The sequence below is a fragment of the Ornithorhynchus anatinus genome, chromosome 2, assembly GCF_004115215.2.
Source record: "Ornithorhynchus anatinus isolate Pmale09 chromosome 2, mOrnAna1.pri.v4, whole genome shotgun sequence".
Classification (NCBI taxonomy): domain Eukaryota; kingdom Metazoa; phylum Chordata; class Mammalia; order Monotremata; family Ornithorhynchidae; genus Ornithorhynchus; species Ornithorhynchus anatinus.
Genome location: NC_041729.1, coordinates 166071313 through 166092533, shown reverse-complemented (window position 1 = coordinate 166092533; position 21221 = coordinate 166071313). Strand labels below are relative to the sequence as shown.

The window sequence follows — 21221 nt, the reverse complement described above, 5'->3', positions numbered from 1 at the left end:
CCCTCTACCTAGAGCACGGACACCGCGGGGGTGAAAAAGACCCACCGCACAACAGCGAAGCGGCGTGGCTCAGTGGGAAGAGCCCGGGCTTGGGAGTCGGAGGATGTGGGTTCTAATCACGGCTCTGCCCCTTGTCAGTTGTGTGACTTTGGACAATTCACTTCTCTGGGCCTCAGTTCCCTCACTTGTAAAATGGGGATTTAGACTGTGAGCCCCTCGTGGGACAACCTGATGACCTCGTATCTCCGCCGGCGCTTAGAACAGTGCCCGGCCCGTAATAAGCGCTTAACAAATACCATTATCATCTTATTTTGTGAAGCAGCGTGGCTTAGTGGCAAGAGCTCGGGTTTGGGAGTCAGAGATCCCGAGTTCTAATCCCGACTCCGCCACTTGCCTGCTGGGTCACTTTGGGCAAGTCACTTCACTTCTCTGGGCCTCAGCTCCCTCATCTGTCAAATGGGGATGAAGACCGTGAGCCCACGTGGGACAACCTGCCTACCTGGGATCGCCCCCAGCGCTTAGAACAGTGCTCGGTACATAGCAAGCGCTTAACAAATTCCATGAGGATTATTATCATGATGACAGTCCTTTTCACTTCTATATTTGACCCACCCATAGCTAAATGACATATCGGAGACTTTCTAGCCCATCTCGAATATTGTATTCGTTTGGTTATTTTAATTCCCCAAACTCGTAAATCTGAAGGTGAATTAGTGATAGGAAAAGGCCAAGGCCATCTTACTCTGCAGAATTTATTGAGCGAGAGATGAAGTTAGAAAGTATCCATGCAAATCTCCTTTTGTATCCCTCTGTCACCTAAAGGATTGTCTTTCTTCATAATGGTAATAATAATAATGTTGGCATTTGTTAAGCGCTTACTATGTGCAGAGCACTATTCTAAGCGCTGGGGGAGATACAGGGTCATCAGGTTGTCCCACGTGGGGCTCACAGTCTTCATCCCCATTTTACAGATGAGAGAACTGAGGCACAGAGAAGTGAAGTGACTTGCCCAAAGTCACACAGCTGAGCTTAAGCACTGAGCGCTGTCCTTTATTGCTGTACTGTACTATCCTAGCGTTTAATACAGTGCTCTGCACACAGTAAGCGCTCAATAAATACGATTGAGTGAATGAAAATCACATCTCTTCCTGATCCTTTTGGTCTCTAAACTGCCCTTCCCTCTGTGTCAACCACGAGTTTGGCCGTGGAGGGGAAGCAGCCAAGCCTAGTGGGCAGAGCCCAGGCCTGGGAGTCAGAAGGTCCTGGGTTCTAATCTCTGCTCCGCCACTTCTCAGCTGCACGACTTGGGGCGAGTCATGTCACTCCTTTGTGCCTCAGAGACCACATCCGTAAAATGGGGATGAAGACTGTGAGCCCCACAGGGGACAGCTTGATGACCTTGTATCTACGCCAGTGCTTAGAACAGTGCTTGGCACAGAGTAAGCGCTTAATAATACCATTATTATTATTATTCTCTGGGTCTCAGTTACCTCATTTGGAAAATGGGATTCAAACTGGGAGCCCTACGTGGGACAACCTGATCACCTCTATATACCCTAGCGCTTAGAACAGTGCTTGGCACATAGTAAGGGCTTAACAAATACCATCATCATCATCATCATCATTATCATTATTATTCTATGCACCTGTTACCTCACCTGTAAAATGGGGGTTAGGACTGTGAGCCCCATGTGGGACAGGGACTGTGTCTAACCTAATTTGCTTGTGTTCGCACCCAGCGCTTAGTTCAGTCCCTGGCACTTAGTAAGCACACAAATACAACATTCATTATTATTATTATTTATCATTATTGTTCTTTGATATTCAACCCAGCCCCACAACACGTATGTCCACATCCTTACAGTCTCCTACTTCTCCTCTCTGTAATTTATTTTAACGTCTGCCTCCCATTTGAGCCTATAAGCTAATGGTGGGCAGGGGTGGCCTCTAATAACTCCGTTATATGCACTTTTCCAATCAATCAATCAATTGATTGGTGTGCAGAGCTCTGCCCTTGGGAGAGGATAATACTCCAGAATTGGTCGACACGTTCCCTTCCCTTCATGAGAAGCAGCATAGTGCAGAGGAAAGAGCCCGGGCCTGGGAGTCAGAAGGTCATGGGTTCTAATCCCGGCTCCGCCGCTTGTCGGCTGTGTGACCCGAGGGCAGGTTATTTTACTTCTCTGGGCCTCAGTGACCTCATCTGGAAAATGGGACTTGAGACCGTGAGCTCCGTGTGGGACAGGGACTGTGTCATTTCATTCATTCATTCAGTAATATTTATTGAGCGCTTACTATGTGCAGAGCACTGTACTAAGCACTTGGAAAACCAATTATCTCGTATCTACCTTGTATCTTGCAGCAGAGAAGCAGTGTGGCTCAGTGGAAAGAGCCCGGGCTTGGGAGTCAGAGGTGGTGGGTTCTAATCCCTGCTCTGCCACTTATCAGCTGTGTGACTGTGGGCAAGTCACGTAACTTTTCTGTGCCTCAGTGACCTCACCTGTAAAATGAGGAGGAAGACTGTGAGCCCCACATGGGACAAGCAGATTATCTTGTATCTACCCCAGGCTTAGAACAGTGTTTGGCACATAGTAAGCACTTAAATACCATAATTATTGTTATTATTACCCCAGAGTTTAGAATAGTGCCTGGCACATAGTAAATGTTGAACAAAACCATAATTATTAGATGGGGAGAAAGTCATTACTATAAATCAATGATAATGATGATAATTGTGGTATTTGTTATATGCTTACTACATAATAATAATGTTGATATTTGTTAAGCGCTTACTATGTGCAGAACACTGTTCTAAGCGCTGGGGTATACAGGGCAATCAGGTGGTCCTACATGAGGCTCACAGTCTTCATCCCCATTTTACAGATGAGGTAACTGAGGCCCAGAGAAGTGAAGTGACTTGCTCACAGTCACAGAGCCGACAAGTGGCAGAGCCGGGATTCGAACCTATGACCTCTGACTCCCAAGCCCGGGCTCTTTCCACCGAGCCACACTACATGCCAGGCACTGAACTAAGCTCTGGAGTGGACACAAGTAAATCCCACGTGAGGCTCACAGTCTCCATCCCCATTTTCCAGATGAGGTCACTGAGGCCCAGAGAAGCGACGTGACCTGCCCAAGACCACACAACAGACGCAGAACAGAGCCTCAGTTAGAACCCATGACACCCAGGCCCGGGCTCTATTCACTAGGTCATGCTGCTCCTCTAAAATGAGAGATAGAGAAAGAAATCACAGATATAATAATAATAATCGTCATAAATGATTAAAACCCAGCTGGGCCCTACCTGATGATGGCTTTGACGGCAAACCTGACGACGGTGGAGAGCAGGAAGAGCGGCGTGACCAGGATGTGGAAGAGGGAAAGAGAGGCGAAGGCCTGGGCTGGCTTCAGCGGACCCTCCACGTACGCGTACGTCACAAACGTCTGCCGAGGGACAACCAGAGGAGGGACGATCGATCAGTCGATCCATCAATCCATCGATCCTATCTATTGAGCGTCGGATTAAGCGCTTGGGAGAGGACATTACGACAGAGTTGGTAGACCACGTTCCCGGCCCATAAGGAGCTCCTTCCCTCTAGACTGGAAGCTCGTGGTGGACAGGGAATGTGTCTTATTGTCGGATCGTCCACTCCCAACCGCTTAGTACAGTGCTCTGCACCCGGTACGTGCTCAATAAATATGATTGAATGAATGAACGAGCTTAGAGTCTGGAGGGGGACGCAGCATGGCCTAGTGGATGAAGCCCAGGCTTTTGAGTCAGAAGGTCATGTAATAATAATAATAATAATGGTGCACTGGGGGACATACAAGGTGATCAGGTTGTCCCACGTGGGGCTTGTGGTCTTCATCCCTATTTTCCAGATGAGGTCACTGAGGCCCAGAGAAGCGAAGTGACTTGCCCAAAGTCACACAGCTGACTGTAAGCCCGTCGATTAGACCGTAAGCCCGTCAAAAGGCAGGGACCGTCTCTATCTGTTGCCGACTTGTTCATTCCAAGCGCTTAGTACAGTGCTCTGCACATAGTAAGCGCTCAATAAATATTATGGAATGAATGAATGACAAGTGGCGGGGCCGGCATTCGAACTCACGACCTCTGACTCCCAAGCCCAGGCTCTTTCCACTGAGCCACGCTGCTTCCCTTAAGGGGAAAAGGTGTTCTGGGTGAGAGGGAGGATTATGTCTCTCTTTCTCTCTCTTGCTGTCTCTTTCTGTCTCTTTGTCTTTCTGTCTCTATCTCTTTATCTCTCTCTTTTTCTTTCTGTCTCTCTCTTTCTCGTTCTCTCTTTATCTCTTTCTCTCTCTCTGTCTCTCTCTTTCTTTCTCTCCCTATCTCTTTATCTCTCTCTCTCTCTCTTTCTGCCTCTTTCTTTCTCTCCCTATCTCTTTATCTCTCTCTCTATCTCTCTGTCTCTGAAGGGGGAAGGTGCTCCGAGGGAGCGGGAGGACACCCCGGCTTGCTTTCTTTGTTCACCCTCCCTCCCGACCCCGCACCACTTATGTCCACATCTGTCATTTATTGATTCCTATTCCTGTCTGTCTCCCCGCCCCTAGACTGTCAGCTCCCTGTGGGCAGGGAATGTGTCCGTTGTTCTACTGTCCTCTCCCAAGCGCTTAGTACAGTGCTCTGCGCCCAGGAACCGCTCAATAAAAACGACTATTTCGCCACCGGCCCCTTGTTGCCGCATGACGTAATGACCGCCGAGCCTGGGAGTCGGAAGGACATGGATTCTAATCCAAGCTCCGCCACAACTCTGCTGTGTGACCCTGGGCAAGTCCCTGCACTTCTATGGGCCCCAGTTCCCTCCTCTGTAAAATGGGGATTGAGACTGTGAGGCCCACGTGGGACAGGGACTGTGTCCAACCCAATTTTCTTGTATCTACCCCAGGATTAGTACAGTGCCTGGCACATAGTAAACACTTAAATACCCTAATTATCATTATTATTATCACAACCTACAGTGTGCAGGGCACTGTACTAAGTGCTTGGGAGAATACAAGTGCTACCTGGATTATCTTTCTACAAAAACGGTCAGGACACGTCACCCTCCTCCTCAGAAATCTCCAGCGGTTGCTCGTCCACCTCCATATCAGACAAAAACTCATCACCGTTGGCTTTAAAGTCGTCCATCCCCAGGCCCCCTCCTACCTGCCCTCCCTTCTCTGCTTCTCCCTCGCAGCCCTCACACTCGGATCCTCTGCCGCCGCTAAACTTCTCCCTGGGCCTCCGGCTCCCCCGTCCCGCCTCTGACCCCCAGCCCGCGTCCGGCCTCCGGCCCGGAACGTCCTCCCTCCTCAAATCCCACAGACGATTCCTCTCCCCTCTTCAAAGCCTTACTGCGGGCCCACCTCCTCCAAGAGGCCTTCCCTGACTGCGCCCTCCTTTCCTCTTCTCTCCCTCCCTTCCGCGTCCCCCCGACTCGCTCCCTTTCTTCATCCCCCCTCCCGGCCCCGCACCCTTTATGTCCATCTCTGTCATTTCATTTATATATATCGATGTCTGTAACCCCCGTGTAGATTGTGAGCTGATCGTATGCAGGGAATGTCACTCTTTATTGTTATATGGTATTTCCAAGCGCTTGGTACAGTGCTCTGCACATAGTAAGCGCTCAATAAATACTACTGAGTGAATGAATGAATTTTCCCAAGTGCTTAGGACAGTGCTCTGCACGCAGTAAGCACTTAATAAATCTGATTGAATTAATAAAGGAATACAACGTAACAAAAACATTCCCTCCAGTTCATTAACCCCAAGGCCCAAGCGCATTTAAGATTGATGACGAGAAGCGGCACGGCCTAGTGGGTAGAGAAGCAGCGTGGCTCAGTGGAAAGACCACGGGCTTTGGAGTCAGAGGTCATGGGTTCGAATCCCGGCTCGGCCGCTTGTCAGCTGTGTGACTGTGGGCAGTCACTTAACTTCTCAGTGCCTCAGTTACCTCATCTGTAAAATAGGGATTAAGACTGTGAGCCCCACGTGGGACAACCTGATTCCCCTGTGTCTACCCCAGCGCTTAGAACAGTGCTCTGTACGTAGTAAACGCTTGACAAATACCAACATTATTATTATTATTATTAGAGCCCAGGCCTGGGAGCCACGAGGATCTGGGTTCTAATCCCGGCTCAGCCCCTTGTCGGCTGTGTTACCTTGGGCAAATCGCTTCACTTCTCCGTGCCTCGGTTCCCTCATCCGTAAAACTGTGAGTCCCGTGTGCGACGGAGACTGCGTCTAACCTGATGAGCTTCTATCTACCCCAGCGTTTAGTACAGTGCTGGTACAAAGGAAGCGCTTGCATGATGTAGTGGATATGTTGGTATTTGTTAAGCGCTTACTATGTGCCGAGCACTGTTCTAAGCGCTGGGGTAGACACAGGGGAATCAGGATGTCCCTCGTGGGGCTCACAGTCTCAATCCCCATTTTACAGATGAGGTAACTGAGGCACAGAGAAGCCAAGTGACCTGCCCACAGTCACACAGCCGACAAGTGGCAGAGCTCGGGCCTGGGAGTCAGAGGGTTGCGGGTTCTAACGTCCGCTCCGCCACCTGCCTGCGGTGTCACCTCGGGCAAGTCACTTCACTTCTCCGTGCCTCAGTGGCCTCATCTGGAAAATGGGGATTGAGGCTGTGAGCCCCACGTGGGACAGGGACTGGGTCTAACGCCGTTTGCTTGTATCCCTCCCGGTGCTTAGTACGGAGCCTGGCCCATAGTAAGTGCTTAACGAATACCATAATAACAATATAGTAATGATCGATGTTATTAAATGCCATAAAAAAACGACCAAAAAAGCGCCGCTTACCGCAAGAACAGCTGCAATCGGGATGGCTGCGTTCATAAAAACTACGGAAAGAAACGAAACGTACGTTAGTCTTCTGGTCGTACTTCAACAGTGAGGGCCGTCACCCACTACGTCTGCCTGAAGGACGCGTATGAGGAGAGGAAGGTAGGAAGGTAGGGGCCGGGGGTGGTCGCGGGGCAGGCAGTCAGTGGTATTTATTGAGCGCTTACTGTGTGCGGAGCGCTGTACCGGAGAACAATAAACAGGCGCTTTCCCTGCCCACATGGAGCTGACAGTCTAGAGGGGGAGACAGGTGTTGACAGAAATGAAGAAATGACGGATATGGACATAATTACCTTGGGGTTGAGGGGGGGACGGATGAAGGAAGGGAGTCAGGGAGGCGCAGAAGGGAGGGGGAGAAGAGGAAAGAAGGGCGCAGTCAGGGAAGACCTCTTGGAGGAGGTGGGCCTTCAGGAAGGCTTTGAAACGGGGGAGAGGGATTTGAGGCTGGAGGGAATTCCGGGCCGGAGGCGGGACGTGGGCCGGGGGTCGGAGGCGAGACGGGCGAGATGGAGGCCCAAGGAGAAGGTGGGCAGGAGAGGAGCGGAGCGTGAGGGCTGCGAGGGAGGAGAGAAGGGACGGGAGGGAGGAGAGGACGAGGGCACCGACGGCTTTGAAGCCAAGAGTGAGGAGTTTTTGTTTGATACGGAGGTTGACGGGCAACCACTGGAGATTTTTGAGGAGGGGGGTGACATGGCTCTCATTCCTTGCCCCATTTTTTCATTCCTTTCTCTTTCTCCTCTCCGTCTTCTTCCTCCTTCCCCTCACCCACCTCCTTTTCTTCTTCCTCCTCCTCAGCCTCGGTGGTATTTAGTGAGTGCCTACATGGCCTAGTGGAAAGAGCTGGTCTGGGAACTAGGAGAACTGGGATTTTAAATTATTATTAGTAGTAGTAGTAGTAATTATAATAGTATTTGTTAAGGACTTTCTGTATGTCAAGCGTGGCTCAGTGGAAAGAGCCCGGGCTTGGGAGTCAGAGGTCATGGGTTCGAATCCCGCTCTGCCACTTGGCAGCTGTGTGGCTGTGGGCAAGTCACTTCACTTCTCTGTGCCTCAGTGACCTCATCTGTAAAATGGGGGTGAAGACTGTGAGCCTCACGTGGGACAACCTGATTACCTTGTATCTACCCCAGTGCTTAGAACAGAGCTCTGCACCTAGTAACCACTTAACAAATATCAACATCGTTATTATTATTATTATTATTATTATTATTACTGAGCGCTGGAGTAGATACAAGATAATCATGTCCCACATGGCTCACAGTCTAAGTACAGAAGAGAACAGATGTCTTATCCCCATTTTACAGAGAGGGAAACAGAGGCACAGAGAAGAGAAGTGACCTCCCCAAGGTCCCACAGCAGGTGAGTGACAGGGTCAGGACTAGAATCCATTCATCCACTCAATTCATTCATTCATTCAATCATATTTATTGAGCACTTACTGTGTGCAGAGCACTGTACTAGGCGCTTGGAGAGTACAGTTCAGCAATAACAAGAGACTAACCCTGCCCACAACGGGCTCACAGTCTAGAAGGGGGAAGACAGACATCGAAACAAGTAAACAGGCATCAGTAGAAATAAATAGAATTAGAGATATATTCACATCATTAATAAAATAAATAGAATAATAAATATTTACCTAGACACACAAGTGCTGTGGGGCGGGTGGGGGGGTTGAGCAAAGGGAGGGAGTCGGGGCGATGGGGAGGGGAGGGGAAGCTGAGGAAAAGGGGGGCTCAGTCCAGGGTTTAGTCTTAGGATGTCGGGAATCGGGACTTCAGGCCGGAGAATTAGGACAGGATGACACGAATCCGTCAAGATGTCAGGGGTCGGCACGTCAGGCCGGAGAGTTAGGACCAGAAGTCAGGAATCTGTCGGGATCTCAGGGATCGGGATGTCAGACTGGAGAGTCAGGACCGGACGTCGGGAATCCGCCGGGATGTCAGGAGTCGGGACGTCAGGCTGGAGGGTCAAGACCGGTGACAGGAATCCGTCGGGATGTCAGGGGTCAGGATGTCGGGCAGGAGAATCAGGACCAGAAGGCAGGAGGTTGGGAATCAGGTCGGGAGTTGTACATTCCAAGCGCTTAGTACAGTTCTCTGCACATAGTAAGCGCTCAATACATACTATTGAATAAATGAATGAAAGAGCCCTGGACTGGGAGTCAGCGGACCTGGGTTCTAATCTCGGCTGTCCCACTTGTCTGCTGTGTGACCTTGGGTGAGTCACTTTAGTTCTCTTTCATCTGTAAAATGGGGATTCATTCATTCATTCAATCGTATTGATTGAGCGCTTACTGTATGCAGAGCACTGTACTAAGTACTTGGAAAGCAACAAATAGATTAATAATAATAATAATAATAATGGTATTTGTTAAGCACTTACTATGTGCAAAGCACTGTTCTAAGCGCTGGGGAGATACGAGGAAATCAGGTTGTCCCACGTGGGGCTCACAGTCTTAATCCCCATTTTACAGATGAGGTCACTGAGGCACAGAGAAGTGAAGTGATTTGACCAAAGTCACACAACTGACAAGTGGCGGAGCCGGGTTTAGAACCCAGGACCTGTCTGACTCCCAGGCTTGTGCTCTATCGACTATACCATGCTGCTCCGCACGTGTATACGATGTGTGCACTAAATCTGTTCAATTGTACTCTCCCAAACTCTCAGCCCAGTGCTCTGCGAGCCCAGTGCTCTGCCCGCAATAAGCGCTCAATAAATACCACCTATTGACTGATTGATTAGAACCTAAGGACTGTCAGTTTGATGTGGAGGTCGATGACGAATCATTGGAGCTTCTTTGAGGAGTGAGAGATGCGGCCTAACCTGATTAACTTCTAGCCACCCCAGAGCTTAGAACAGTGCCGGGCACATCATTAGCGCTTAACAAATGCCATAATTATTACGAGTAAATACGTCGGACTTACTAAACAAATTTTTCGGGAAGGGAGAGAAAGAGGGCGGCTACAAGGGTGACTGATGTCAAAACAGCACCGACTGGTAAATACGTGATCACATGTGGGAGCTCTGCTTCAGTTTCCTCTTCCGTAAAATGGGGAGAAGATAGGTGATCTCCCTGCCTCGTAAGACTGTGATCCCCGTGTAGCGTGGCTCAGTGGAAAGAGCACGGGTTTGGGAGTCAGAGGTCATGGGTTCGAATCCCAGATCCGCCACTCGTCAGCTGTGTGACTGTGGGCAAGTCACTTCACTTCTCTGGGCCTCGGTTCCCTCATCTGTAAAATGGGGATGAAGACCGTGAGTCTCACATGGGACAACCTGTTGACCCTGTATCTACCCCAGCGCTTAGAGCAGTGCACATAGTAAGTGCTCAACAAATACCAACATTATTATTATTATTATTATGTGAGACTGGGTCTTTGCCAGGTCTAGTAATCTTCCCCCGACCCCAGGTCTGAGGCAACCGCTAGGCATTTCCTAGCACTTATTAAAGACCGTGACTAACTTTTTTGATCATTAAGTGCCCTCGAGTCATTTCTGATTCGTAATGACCCCGTGGAACTATTTTCTCTAGGACGCCCCGTCCTCTGCCATAATTCGCAGCCTTTCTAACGGTTCTTCCGTTATCATTGTTGTGGTCTCTATCCCTCTAGCCGCCGAGCTGCCTCTTCCTCGTTTGCCCTGGACTTTTCCTAAGTGTCTTCTCCAGAGAATCGGTCCTCCCTATGATGTGTCCGAAATATGCTAAGTTGAGTCACTTGGCCTTGCGAAGACCATTTTGGTTTAATTTGCTCCGAAATCCACCTGTTTGTTTTTCAGGCGGCCCATGGTATGCGCCAGAACCTTCTCCGACACCACATATCGGAAGAATGACTAGCGAATTTACAAAGTCGGGCCCCCTCCAACCGCAAAAAACGACACGACGGAAGCAGCCGGCGTAACGGCTAGACTCTGGGCCTGGGAGTCGGAAGGTCGTGAGTTCTAATCCCGGCTCCGCCGCTTGTCTTCTGGGTGACCTCGGGCAAGTCACTTCCCTCCTCGGGGGCCTCGGTTCCCCCGTCTGTAAAATGGGGATTGGGACTGCGAGCCCCACGCGGGACAGGGACTGCGCCTGACCCGATTCGCTTGGATCCACCCCAGCGTTTCGTACAGTGCCCGGCACGCAGTAAGTGCTTAACAAACACCGCGATTATTACTATGATGATGATGAAGTTCTGTGCATCTAAACCCTGACCCAGGCTTCCTGGCAATAGAGATTGGAATTCTTTTCTGGAAAAAGAAAAGGAGAGTTTTCCCTTTCCCGCAGATATCATCAGCTGCCAGGAATGCAGACAAGAGATGGCTCAAATACACGGGGAGTGTGCTAAGCTTCCCAGTGTGACTGACGAACAGTTCCCGGTCCACGATAATAATAATAATAATAGTGTTGGTATTTGTTAAGCGCTTACTATGTGTAGAGCGCTGTTCTAAGCTCTGGGGGAGATACAGCATAATCAGGTTGTCCCACGTGAGGCTCAAAGTCTTCATCCCCATTTTACAGATGGGGTAACTAAGGCACAGAGAAGTGAAGTGACTTGCCCACAGTCACACAGTTGACAAGTGGCAGAGCTGGGAGTCCTTGTCCCCCTAGATTGTAAACCCATTGTGAGCGGGGAATGTGTCTATCGTTATATCGTACTCTACGGAGCGCTTAGTACAGTGTTCTGCACACAGTAGGCGCTCAATAATTACAATCGACTGGCTGTCGGACTGACGGTCCCACATGGGGCTCACAATCACAATCCCCATTTTACAGACGAACTAACCAAAACCCACAGAGCGACTTGCCCAAGATCACACAGCAGACTCATGGAGGAGGCAGAATTAGAACCCAGGCCCCGGGCTCTATCCCCTGTGTGGTGATCTTTCTCGTTCTGGTTGGAAGAATGATTTCGTCTCGATGGGTGTCTGGGGGTCGGCTTCGACAGCTTCCTCTGAGTGCGGCTTGTTTCTCAGAGGTCACAGCTTATCAGCAGGACACTTGGGCGCGGCTCAGTGGAAAGAGGCCGGGCTTGGGAGTCAGAGGTCATGGGTTCGAAACCCGGCTCTGCCCCTTGTCAGCTGTGTGACTGTGGGCAAGTCACGTCACTTCTCTGGGCCTCAGTTACCTCATCTGGAAAATGGGGATGAAGACTGGGAGCCCCATGTGAGACAACCTGATGACCCTGTATCTACCCCAGCACTCAGATCAGTGCTCTGCACATAGTCAGCGCTTAACAAATACTAACATCATTATTATTATCACTATTCTCTGTGCCTCAGTTACCTCATCTGTAAAAGGGGGATGAAGGCTGAGAGTCCCAGGTGGGACAATCTGATCACCTCGTATCCTCCGCAGCGCTAAGAACAATGCTTTGCACATAGTAATCCCTTAAATGCCATCATCATCATGTAAATTGATCGGATTGGACACAGTCCCTGCCCCACTTGGGGCTCAATCTTAATCCCTACTTCAAAGATGAGGTCACTGAGGCCCAGAGGAGTGAAGCGGCTTGCCTAAGGTCACACAGCAAAGCAAGTGGTGGAGCCGGGATTAGAACCCAGGTCCTCTGACTCCCAGGCCTGGGCTGTTTACACGAGGCCACGGCGCTTCCCAATGGCACCACCCGCCTTTCAGTCGGCTATTTTTGCTTTCCGCCTCCGTAGCTTCCCTCCGCCTAGATTCCGAAGAGACTTTGTATCCCCCAGCGCTTAGAACAGTGCTTTGCACATAGTAAGCGCTTGACAAATACCATCATTTTTTATTTTTATTTATCTCCCGCCCTCATTTCGGTCTGGGTGGCATCAGATGCTCTCTTTCCCCCAAATCGGGACGATATCTGCATCACATCATGACGCCCAGCTCCGCTTCACACCACGACCCGTAGGACATCTTTATGGCATGAGAAGCAGCGTTGTTTGGTGGCTAAAGCCCGGGCCTGGGAGTCAAAAGCGTTCTAATCCCATCTCCGCCACTTGTCCGCTGGGTGACCTTGGAAAAGTCACTTCACTTCTCTGGGCCTCAGTTCCCTCATCTGCAAAATGGGGAATAAGACTGTGAGCCCCACGTGGGTCAGGGATTGGGTCCAACCTGATTAGCTGGCAACTACCCCCAGTGCTTAGAACAGTACCTGGAACGTAGCGCTTAAGAAATATCATTAAAAAGAAATGGCGTCCAGACCTCGTATCGTGCCGAATGATCAATTACGTCCCAACCAAGGAATCATCCAAATGATAAATGGATATCGTTTTCCCTCTGGGATAAGAGAAACCTTCCAGAAAAGGCCCTGTTTGCTTTTTATTTTTGCTTTGCATCATGAGCAACTCGATACTCAATCAATAATAATGATAATAATGGTATTTGTTAAGCGCTTACTCTGTGCCCAGCACTGTTCTAAGCACTGGCGGAGATAGAGGGTCATCAGGTTGTCCCGCGTGGGGCTCACGGTCTTCATCCCCATTTTGCAGATGAGGTCACTGAGGCACAGAAAAGTGAAGTGGGTTGCCCAAAGTCACATGGCTGACAAGTGGCGGAGGCGGAATTAGAACCCACAACCTCTGACTCCCAAGCCCGGGCTCTTTCCACTGAGCCACGCTGGTATTCATTGAACACGTACTATGTGTATGCCCTTGGGAGAGTCCACTACAACAAATTAGCAGACAAGTTCCCTACGTGGAACGAGTCCGCAATCTAGAGGGGGAGACAGACCCTGATGATGATGATGATGATGGTACTCGTTAAGCGCTTCCCATGTGCCGAGCACTGTTTTGAGCGCTGGGGTAAATACAAGCTCATCAGGTTTGACACAATCCCTGATCCACAAACGGCTTCCAGTCTTAATCCCCATTTTACATATGAGGTGACTGAGGGACAGAGAAGTGAAGTGACTTGCACAAGGTCACACAGCAACAGACTGGCGGCAGGGTCAGGATTAGAACCCATATCCTTCGGATTTCCATGTCCATGCTCCATCCACTAAGCCAAGAAATATATCATTTATAAACTAATATTTAAAGATATGTACGTAAGTGGCTTAGTGGCTAGAGCACAGGCTTGGGAATTAGAAGGGCCTGGGTTCTAATCCCGGCTCCATCACTTGTCTGCTGGGTGACCTTGGGCAAGTCACTTCACTTTTCTGGGCCTCAGTTTCCCCAACTGCAAAAAGGGGATTGAGACTGTGAGCCCCATGGGGGACAGAGACTGTGCCCAACCCGATTTGCCTGTATCCACCCCAGCGCTTAGTGCAGTGCTTGGCACATAATAAGCACTTAACAAATACCATAATAATTATTATTTTGGTAATTATTAAGTGCCGTGGGGTTGAGATTGGGGTGACTGTCAAAGGCACAAAGGTCACAGACCCAAGTGCCTTGGCAACGCACACAGAAGGGAAAGGGGGGCTGGGAAGAAGAGGGCTTAACCCGGGAAGGCCTCTTTTTTAAAAACGGTATTTGTTATTAATAATAATAATGTTGGTATTTGAAAAGTGCTTACTATGTGCCAAGCACTGTTCTAAGCGCTGGGGGAGATACTAGGTAAGCAGGTTGTCCCACATAAGCCTCCCAGTCTTCACCCCCATTTGACAGATAAGGTAACTGAGGCCCAGAGAAGCGAAGTGATTTACCCAAAGTCACACAGCTGACAAGAGGCGGAGCCTGGATTAGAACCCATGACCTCTGACTCCCAAGCCCGGGCTCTTCCCACTGAGCCACGCTGTTATGCACTGACTGCGTGCCAGACACTCTTCTGAGCGCTGGGGTAGACACAAAATAATCCGGTTGGACACAGTCACTGTCCCCACACGGGGCTCACAATCTCAATTCCCTTTTTACAGATGAGGTCACTGAAGCCCAGAGAAACCAAGTGACTTGCCCGAGGTCACACAGCAGACAAGTGGCGGAGCGGAGATTAGAACCCAGGTCCTTCTGACGTCCAGGCCCGGGCTCTAGCCACTAGGCCACGCTGCTTCTCTTGTGAGCTACTCAACACAGATAAGGGGCAAGAACCTTAAGAGTGATGTTCAAAATCTGAATTACTTCAGATCCCCATAATAATCATGTAATAATAATGTCGGTATTTGTTAAGCGCTCACTATGTGCAGAGCACTGTTCTAAGCGCTGGGGTAGATACAAGATAGGTTGTCCCACTTGGGGCTCCCAGTCTTCATCCCCATTTTCCAGATGAGGGAACTGAGGCCCAGAGAAGTGAAGTGACTTGCCCCCAGTCACCCAGCTGCCAAGTGGCAGAGCTGGGATTCGAACCCATGCCCTCTGACTCCCAAGCCCGGGCTCTTTCCCCTGAGCCACGCTGCTTCTCTAAGATATTACCTCTCCCCTTAACAAATACTATTATTATTATCATTATCATTGTTAATAAACCCTCGAACGGGGTTCGTGGCCCCCGAACTTACTGGACAGAGACGTGTACAGGGCGAAAGTCTTGAGGCTGCTGAGTTCTTTCATTCTGGTCTCCTCCACGCTCGTACAAAATATGTGCTCCCAGGCATAGAGTTTTAAAAGTTTGATTCCTTTCAATATCTCGTTGGTTTTCTTCAGCCGTTCGGTAGAATAATCCTGCAAGCAAAAGAAGAGTGCGTAGACCCGATCCCTGCCTTTAAGGAGCTCACTTCATTCAGTCGACGGTATTTATCGAGCGCTTACTCTGCGCAGGGCACTGGACGAAGCGCTTGGGCAAGTACAAAACGGCGATAAAGACAATTCCCGGCCCACGACGAGCTCTCAGTCTAGCGGGGAGGCGACAGACATCGATACAAATCGACAGCGAGAGAAAGAAATGAAATGACAGAGAAGGACCGAAGCGGGGCTGGGTGGGGGGATGAGAAAGCAGCGTGGCTCAGTGGAAGAGGCCGGGTTGGGAGTCAGAGGTCATGGGTTCAAAACTCGGCTCTGCCACTTGGCAGCTGGGTGACTGTGGGCAAGTCACTTTACTTCTCTGTGCCTCAATTCCCTCATCTGTAAAATGGGGATGAAGACCGTGAGCCCCACGTGGGACAACCTGATGACCCTGCATCTCCCCCAGCGCTTAGAACGGTGCTCGGCACATAGTAAGCGCTTAACAAATACCAACATTATTATTACTAAGTGCTTGGAATGTACAGTTCGGCAACAGATAGAGACCATCCCCGCCCAACAACGGGCTCACGTGTCTGCTGAGTGACCTTGAGCAAGTCACTTCACTTCTCTGGGCCTCAGTTCCCCCATCTATAAAATGGGGATTAGAGTGTGACCCCCATGTGGGACAGGGACTGTGTCCAACCCGATTCGCTCGTATCCACCCCAGCGCTGAGTACAGTGCCCGGCACACGGTAAGCACTCAACAGATACCGCAGTTACCGTTATTACTATTCAGTGGTATCTTACTGAGCGCTGCGAGGAGTCGGTGGCGAGAGAGAGGAGAGCGAGGAACAGCGAGGGGGTCTGGCTAGAGAGGAGCGAGGCTTGCAAACATCCGCGGACACCAAAGTACCCGAAACGTGTTCGCCATCAGGATTGCACTCAATCATTCATGCAGTTGTATTTATTGAGCGCTTACTGGGAGCAGAGGCACTGGACTGAGCGCTTGGGAGAGGACAATACAGCAATATAATAATGTTGGTATTTGTTAGGCGCTCGCTATGTGCCGAGCACCTTTCTAAGCGCTGGGGGAGATACGGGGTCATCAGGTCGTCCCACGTGAGGCTCACGGTCTTCAACCCCATTTTCCAGATGAGGGAACTGAGGCCCAGAGAAGTGAAGTGACTTAGCCACGGTCCCACAGCTGCCAAGTGGCAGAGCCGGGAGTCGAACCCATGACCTCTGACTCCCAAGCCCGGGCTCTTGCCGCTGAGCCACGCTGTTTCTCTAACTGACATATTCCCTGCCCACATTGAGCTGACAGTCTAGAGGGGGAGAGAGACATGAATAGAAAGAAAGAAATGGCAGATAAGGACAGAAGTGGTGAGGGGCAGGGACAGAGGGGATGAAGAAAGGGAGGATATCAAGGAGGCTGGGGTGTGCTCACGGCACGCAGGTCTGTATCCACAGTTTATTTATTTCTATTCATGTCTGTCTCCCCCTCTGGACTGTAATCTCCTTGTGGATGGGGAACTCTATTATAGCCCTTCCTATTACAGCACCCCCCCTTCGAAGCCTTATCGAAGGCCCATCTCCTCCAGGAGGCCTTCCCTGACTGCGCCCTCCTTCCCCCTTCTGCCCCCTCCCTTCCGCGTCGCCCGGACCCGCTCCCTTTCTTCATCCCCCGTCCCAGCCCCGCACCCCTTATGTCCATCTCCACCAATTATTAATCTCTATCAATGTCAACATTGATACCAAAGCATTGATACCAAACCATTGATACCAAATACCAACATGATTAATGTCAGTCTCCCCTCCTTTCATTCATTCATTCATTCAGTGGTATTTATTGAGCGCCCTCTGGGTGCCGGGCACTGGACTGAGCGCTTGGAAAGCACAACTGGGCAACAGATGATAGAGACAATCCCTACCCAATGATGGGCTCGCGGTCTAGAAGGGGGGATTAGTAGGCTCTCAATAAATGGTAGCGATCGATTGATCGACCGAGTGATTTCGTTCCCCTCTTTAGACGGATGGGATCTCGGCAGCTTCATAATAATGATGGTGGTATTTGTTAAGCGCTTACTATGTGCAAAGCACTGTTCTAAGCGCTGAGGGATACAAGGTGATCAGGTTGTCCCACGTGGGGCTCCCGGTTTTAATCCCCATTTTCCAGATGAGGTAACTGAGGCCCAGAGAAGTTAAGTGAGTTGCCCAAAGTCACACAGCTGGCAAGGGGCGGAGCCGGGATTAGAACCCACGACCTCTGACTCCCAAGCCCGGGCTCTTGCCACTGAGCCACGCTGCTTCTCGTCTGTTCATGCCGGCGGTGACGGGCTTCGTGGCTACCACCCCTTTCATCGTTTATCACAACATCGAACCATCAAACTTTCCCAAATCACTGCGGGGTCAGTCAGATGGGCCCCTCTCCCCTCGCCGAACTATTTAAGGAGCAGATGGAGACAATTCCTACCCCACAAAGGGCCTACAGTCTAGAAGGGGGGAGGCAGACAACGAAACAAAACGAGTAGACGGGCATCCATAGCATTAAAATAGGTGAATAGAATTAGAGATAGACGCACATCATTAATAAAATAAATAGAATAATAAATATGTACCTATAGACACAAGTGGGGTGGGGAGGGAGGTAGAGCAGAAGGAGGGAGAAGGGGCGACGGGGAGGGGAGGAGGAGCGGAGGGGAAGGGAGGCCGAGTGCGGGAAGGCCTCCCGGAGGAGGTGACCTCTCAGGAGGGCTCGGAAGAGGGGAAGAGAGGGAGTCTGGCGGAGGGGAGGAGGGAGGCCGTTCCGGGACCGCGGGGGGACGCGGGCCGGGGGTCGACGGCGGGACGGGCGAGGCCGGGGGACGGCGAGGAGGTGGGCGGCGGAGGACCGGAGCGTGCGGGCAGCCCGTGTGGGCAGGGGACATGTCTGCTCCCTGTCTTACTGTACCCTCCCAAGCCCTGTCCAGCGCTCTGCACACAGTCGGCGCTCCAGAAATACGATTGAAGCAATGAATGAATCACGATGGTATTTGTTAAGCGCTTACTATGTGCCAAGCACTGTTCTAAGCGCTGGGTGGATGACTATTTCCCCAGAAGGTGGGCTAAAGGTGGGGCGGGAGGGAGATTCATCCTTCATTCATATACTCAATAGTATTTATTGAGTGCTTACTATGTGCAGAGCACTGTACTAAGCTCTTGGAATGAACAAGTCGGCAACAGATACGGTCCCTGCCCTTTGCCGGGCTTAAAATTTAATCAGGGGAGCCGGGCAGACAAGAACAACGGCAGTAAATTGAGTCAAGGGGGAGAATACCTCATAAAAACAATGGCAACTAAATAGAATCAGGGTGATGTACATCTCGTTAAACAAAATAAATAAAATAAATGGGGTGATAAAGATATATACCGTCGAGCGGACGAGTACGGCGCTGAGGGGGTGGGAGGGGAGAAGGGGAGGAGGAGAGGGAAAGGGAGGAGAAGAGGGTTTAGCTGCAGAGAGGTGAAGGGGGCTAGAGGGAGCAGAGGGAAGAAGGGGGGAGCTCAGTGTGGGAAGGCCTCTCGGAGGAGGTGAGCTTTAAGTAGGGATTTGAAGAGGGGAAGAGAATCAGATTGACGGAGGTGAGGAGGGAAGGCCTTCCGGGACCGCGGGAGGACGCGGCGCGGGGGTCGACGACGGGACGGGCGAGACCGGGGGACGGCGAGGAGGCGGGCGGGGGGGGAGCGGAGCGTGCGGGGTGGGCGGTGGAAAGAGAGAAGGGAGGAGAGGTAGGAAGGGGCGAGGTGACGGAGGGCCTCGAAGCCTAGAGTGAGGAGTTTTTGTTGGGAGCGGAGGTCGATGGGCAACCGCTGGAGTTGTTTAAGAAGGGGAGTGACAGGCCCAGATCGCTTGGGTCGCTCACCAAAGTGCTCTTCTGGGCCTCGGCCAGCTTGGTGGCGATGAAGTACTGGATGGGAGCGAGGAGGACGATGACGGCGGCCCCCACCAACGCGCTGGACCCCAACAGGTTGTAGAGCAGAATCACCCCCATGATGATCTGCGGAGAAACAGGGGCCGAGAGGGAGACCGGGGGTCAGCGGAAGCTCCCCGGGGGCAGGGAATGTGTCTGTTCATTGTCCCACCGTCCTCTCCCGAGCGCTTAGTACGGCGCTCTGCACCCAGTAAGCGCTCGGTAAATACCGTCGAATGAGTCGACGTGAGGGACCCTTCTCCTTTCATTCATTCATTCGCCTCTATTGAGCGCTTACTGTACTACACGCTTGGAAAGGGCAATTGGGCAATAAAGAGGGACGATCCCTGCCCACACCGGGATTACACTCTAGAAATTCATTCAGTGGTATTATCGAGCGCTTGCTGGGTGCAGAACGCTGTACTAATAATAATAACAATAATGTCGGTATTTGTTAAGCGCTTACTAAGTTCAGAGCACTGTTCTAAGCGCTGGGGGAGATACTGGGTCATCAGGTTGTCCCACGTGAGGCTCACAATTAATTTCCATTTTACAGATGAGGTAAGTGAGGCACAGAGAAGTTAAGTGACTTGCCAGGGTCACACAGCTGACAAGCGGCAGAGCCGGGATTCGAACCCATGACCTCTGACTCCTAAGCCCGGGCTCGTTCCACTGAGCCACGAGCACTTGGACAGTGCAATTCAGCCATAGAGAGACGATCCCTGCCCACACCAGGCGTGGCTCAGTGGAAAAGAGCCTGGTCTTTGGAGTCAGAGGTCATGAGTTTGAGTCCCGGCTCTGCCGCTTATTAGCTGTGTGACTGTGGGCAAGTCACTTAACTTCTCTGTGCCTCGGTACCCTCATCTGTAAAATGGGGATTAACTGTGAGCCTCACGTGGGACAACCTGATGACCCTTTATCTCCCCCAGCGCTTAGAACAGTGCTGGGCACATAGTAAGCGCTTAACAAATACCAACATCATTCCAGTCTAGAAATTCATCCCGTGGTATTATCGAGCATTTCCTCGGTGCAGAGCGCTGTACTAAGCGCTTGGGAGAGGATGATAATATCCTTCCCCCCTCCCATCCCCACAGCACTTATGTTCATATCTGTAATTAACATACAAGATTAGAATGCACGACCTCTGACTCCCAAGCCCGGGCTCTTTCCACTCAGCCATGCCGCTTCTCACTTATTACTTATTGCTTACTACTATTATTAATGATTATTTCCAGGATTTCCCCTGCCATCGAGGCAAATCCCTAATCCCAGTTTCTTCACGTGCCTGCTGGGTGACCTTGAGCAAGTCACTTCACTTCTCTGGGCCTCAGTTCCCTCATCTGGAAAATAGGGATGAAGACTGTGGGCCCCACGGGGGACAGGGATTGGGTCCCACCTGATGACCTTGTATCTACCCCAGTGCTCAGAACAGTGCATGGAACACAGTAAGCTTCTGAAACATACTATTATTACTATTATTAACTACTATTTCCAGGATCTCCCCTGCCATCAGGGGCAAATCCCTAATCCCAGATCCCCCAACCGCCTGCTGTGTGACGTTGGGCAAATCACTTCCCTTGTCTGGGCCTCAGTTACTTCATCTGGAAAATGGGGATGAAGACTGTGAGCCCCACATGGGACAGGGACTGCGCCCAACCTGATGACCTTGTATCTCCCCCAGCGCTTAAAACAGTGCTAGGCACATAGTGAGCGCTGAACAAATACCACAGTTATTATTATCCAAGGAAATGGTTCGAACCTCCGGAGAAATGAGGCGAAGCCAGAAGAAGATCACCCAGCTCATCCCAGCGGGATCTTCAAAAGACCAGGCTCATCCTTCCTTCTGCTCTTAATCAACGAGTGGTATTTA

General features: G+C 50.8%; 1 protein-coding gene across 6 annotated transcripts in view; it reads right to left on the bottom strand.

The window, feature by feature from the left end:
* Positions 1-21221, bottom strand: part of ABCC9 (ATP binding cassette subfamily C member 9) — a 203996-nt gene that overhangs the window by 131760 nt on the left and 51015 nt on the right. For all 6 annotated transcript variants that reach the window (XM_029058306.2, XM_029058304.1, XM_029058303.2 and 3 more), the window contains 4 exons: positions 19304-19438; positions 15239-15401; positions 6813-6853; positions 3305-3444 (listed from right to left, as the gene is read on the bottom strand). In XM_029058306.2, coding sequence (XP_028914139.1) covers positions 3305-3444; positions 6813-6853; positions 15239-15401; positions 19304-19438 — 479 coding nt within the window. The remainder of the gene's footprint in view (positions 1-3304; positions 3445-6812; positions 6854-15238; positions 15402-19303; positions 19439-21221) is intronic.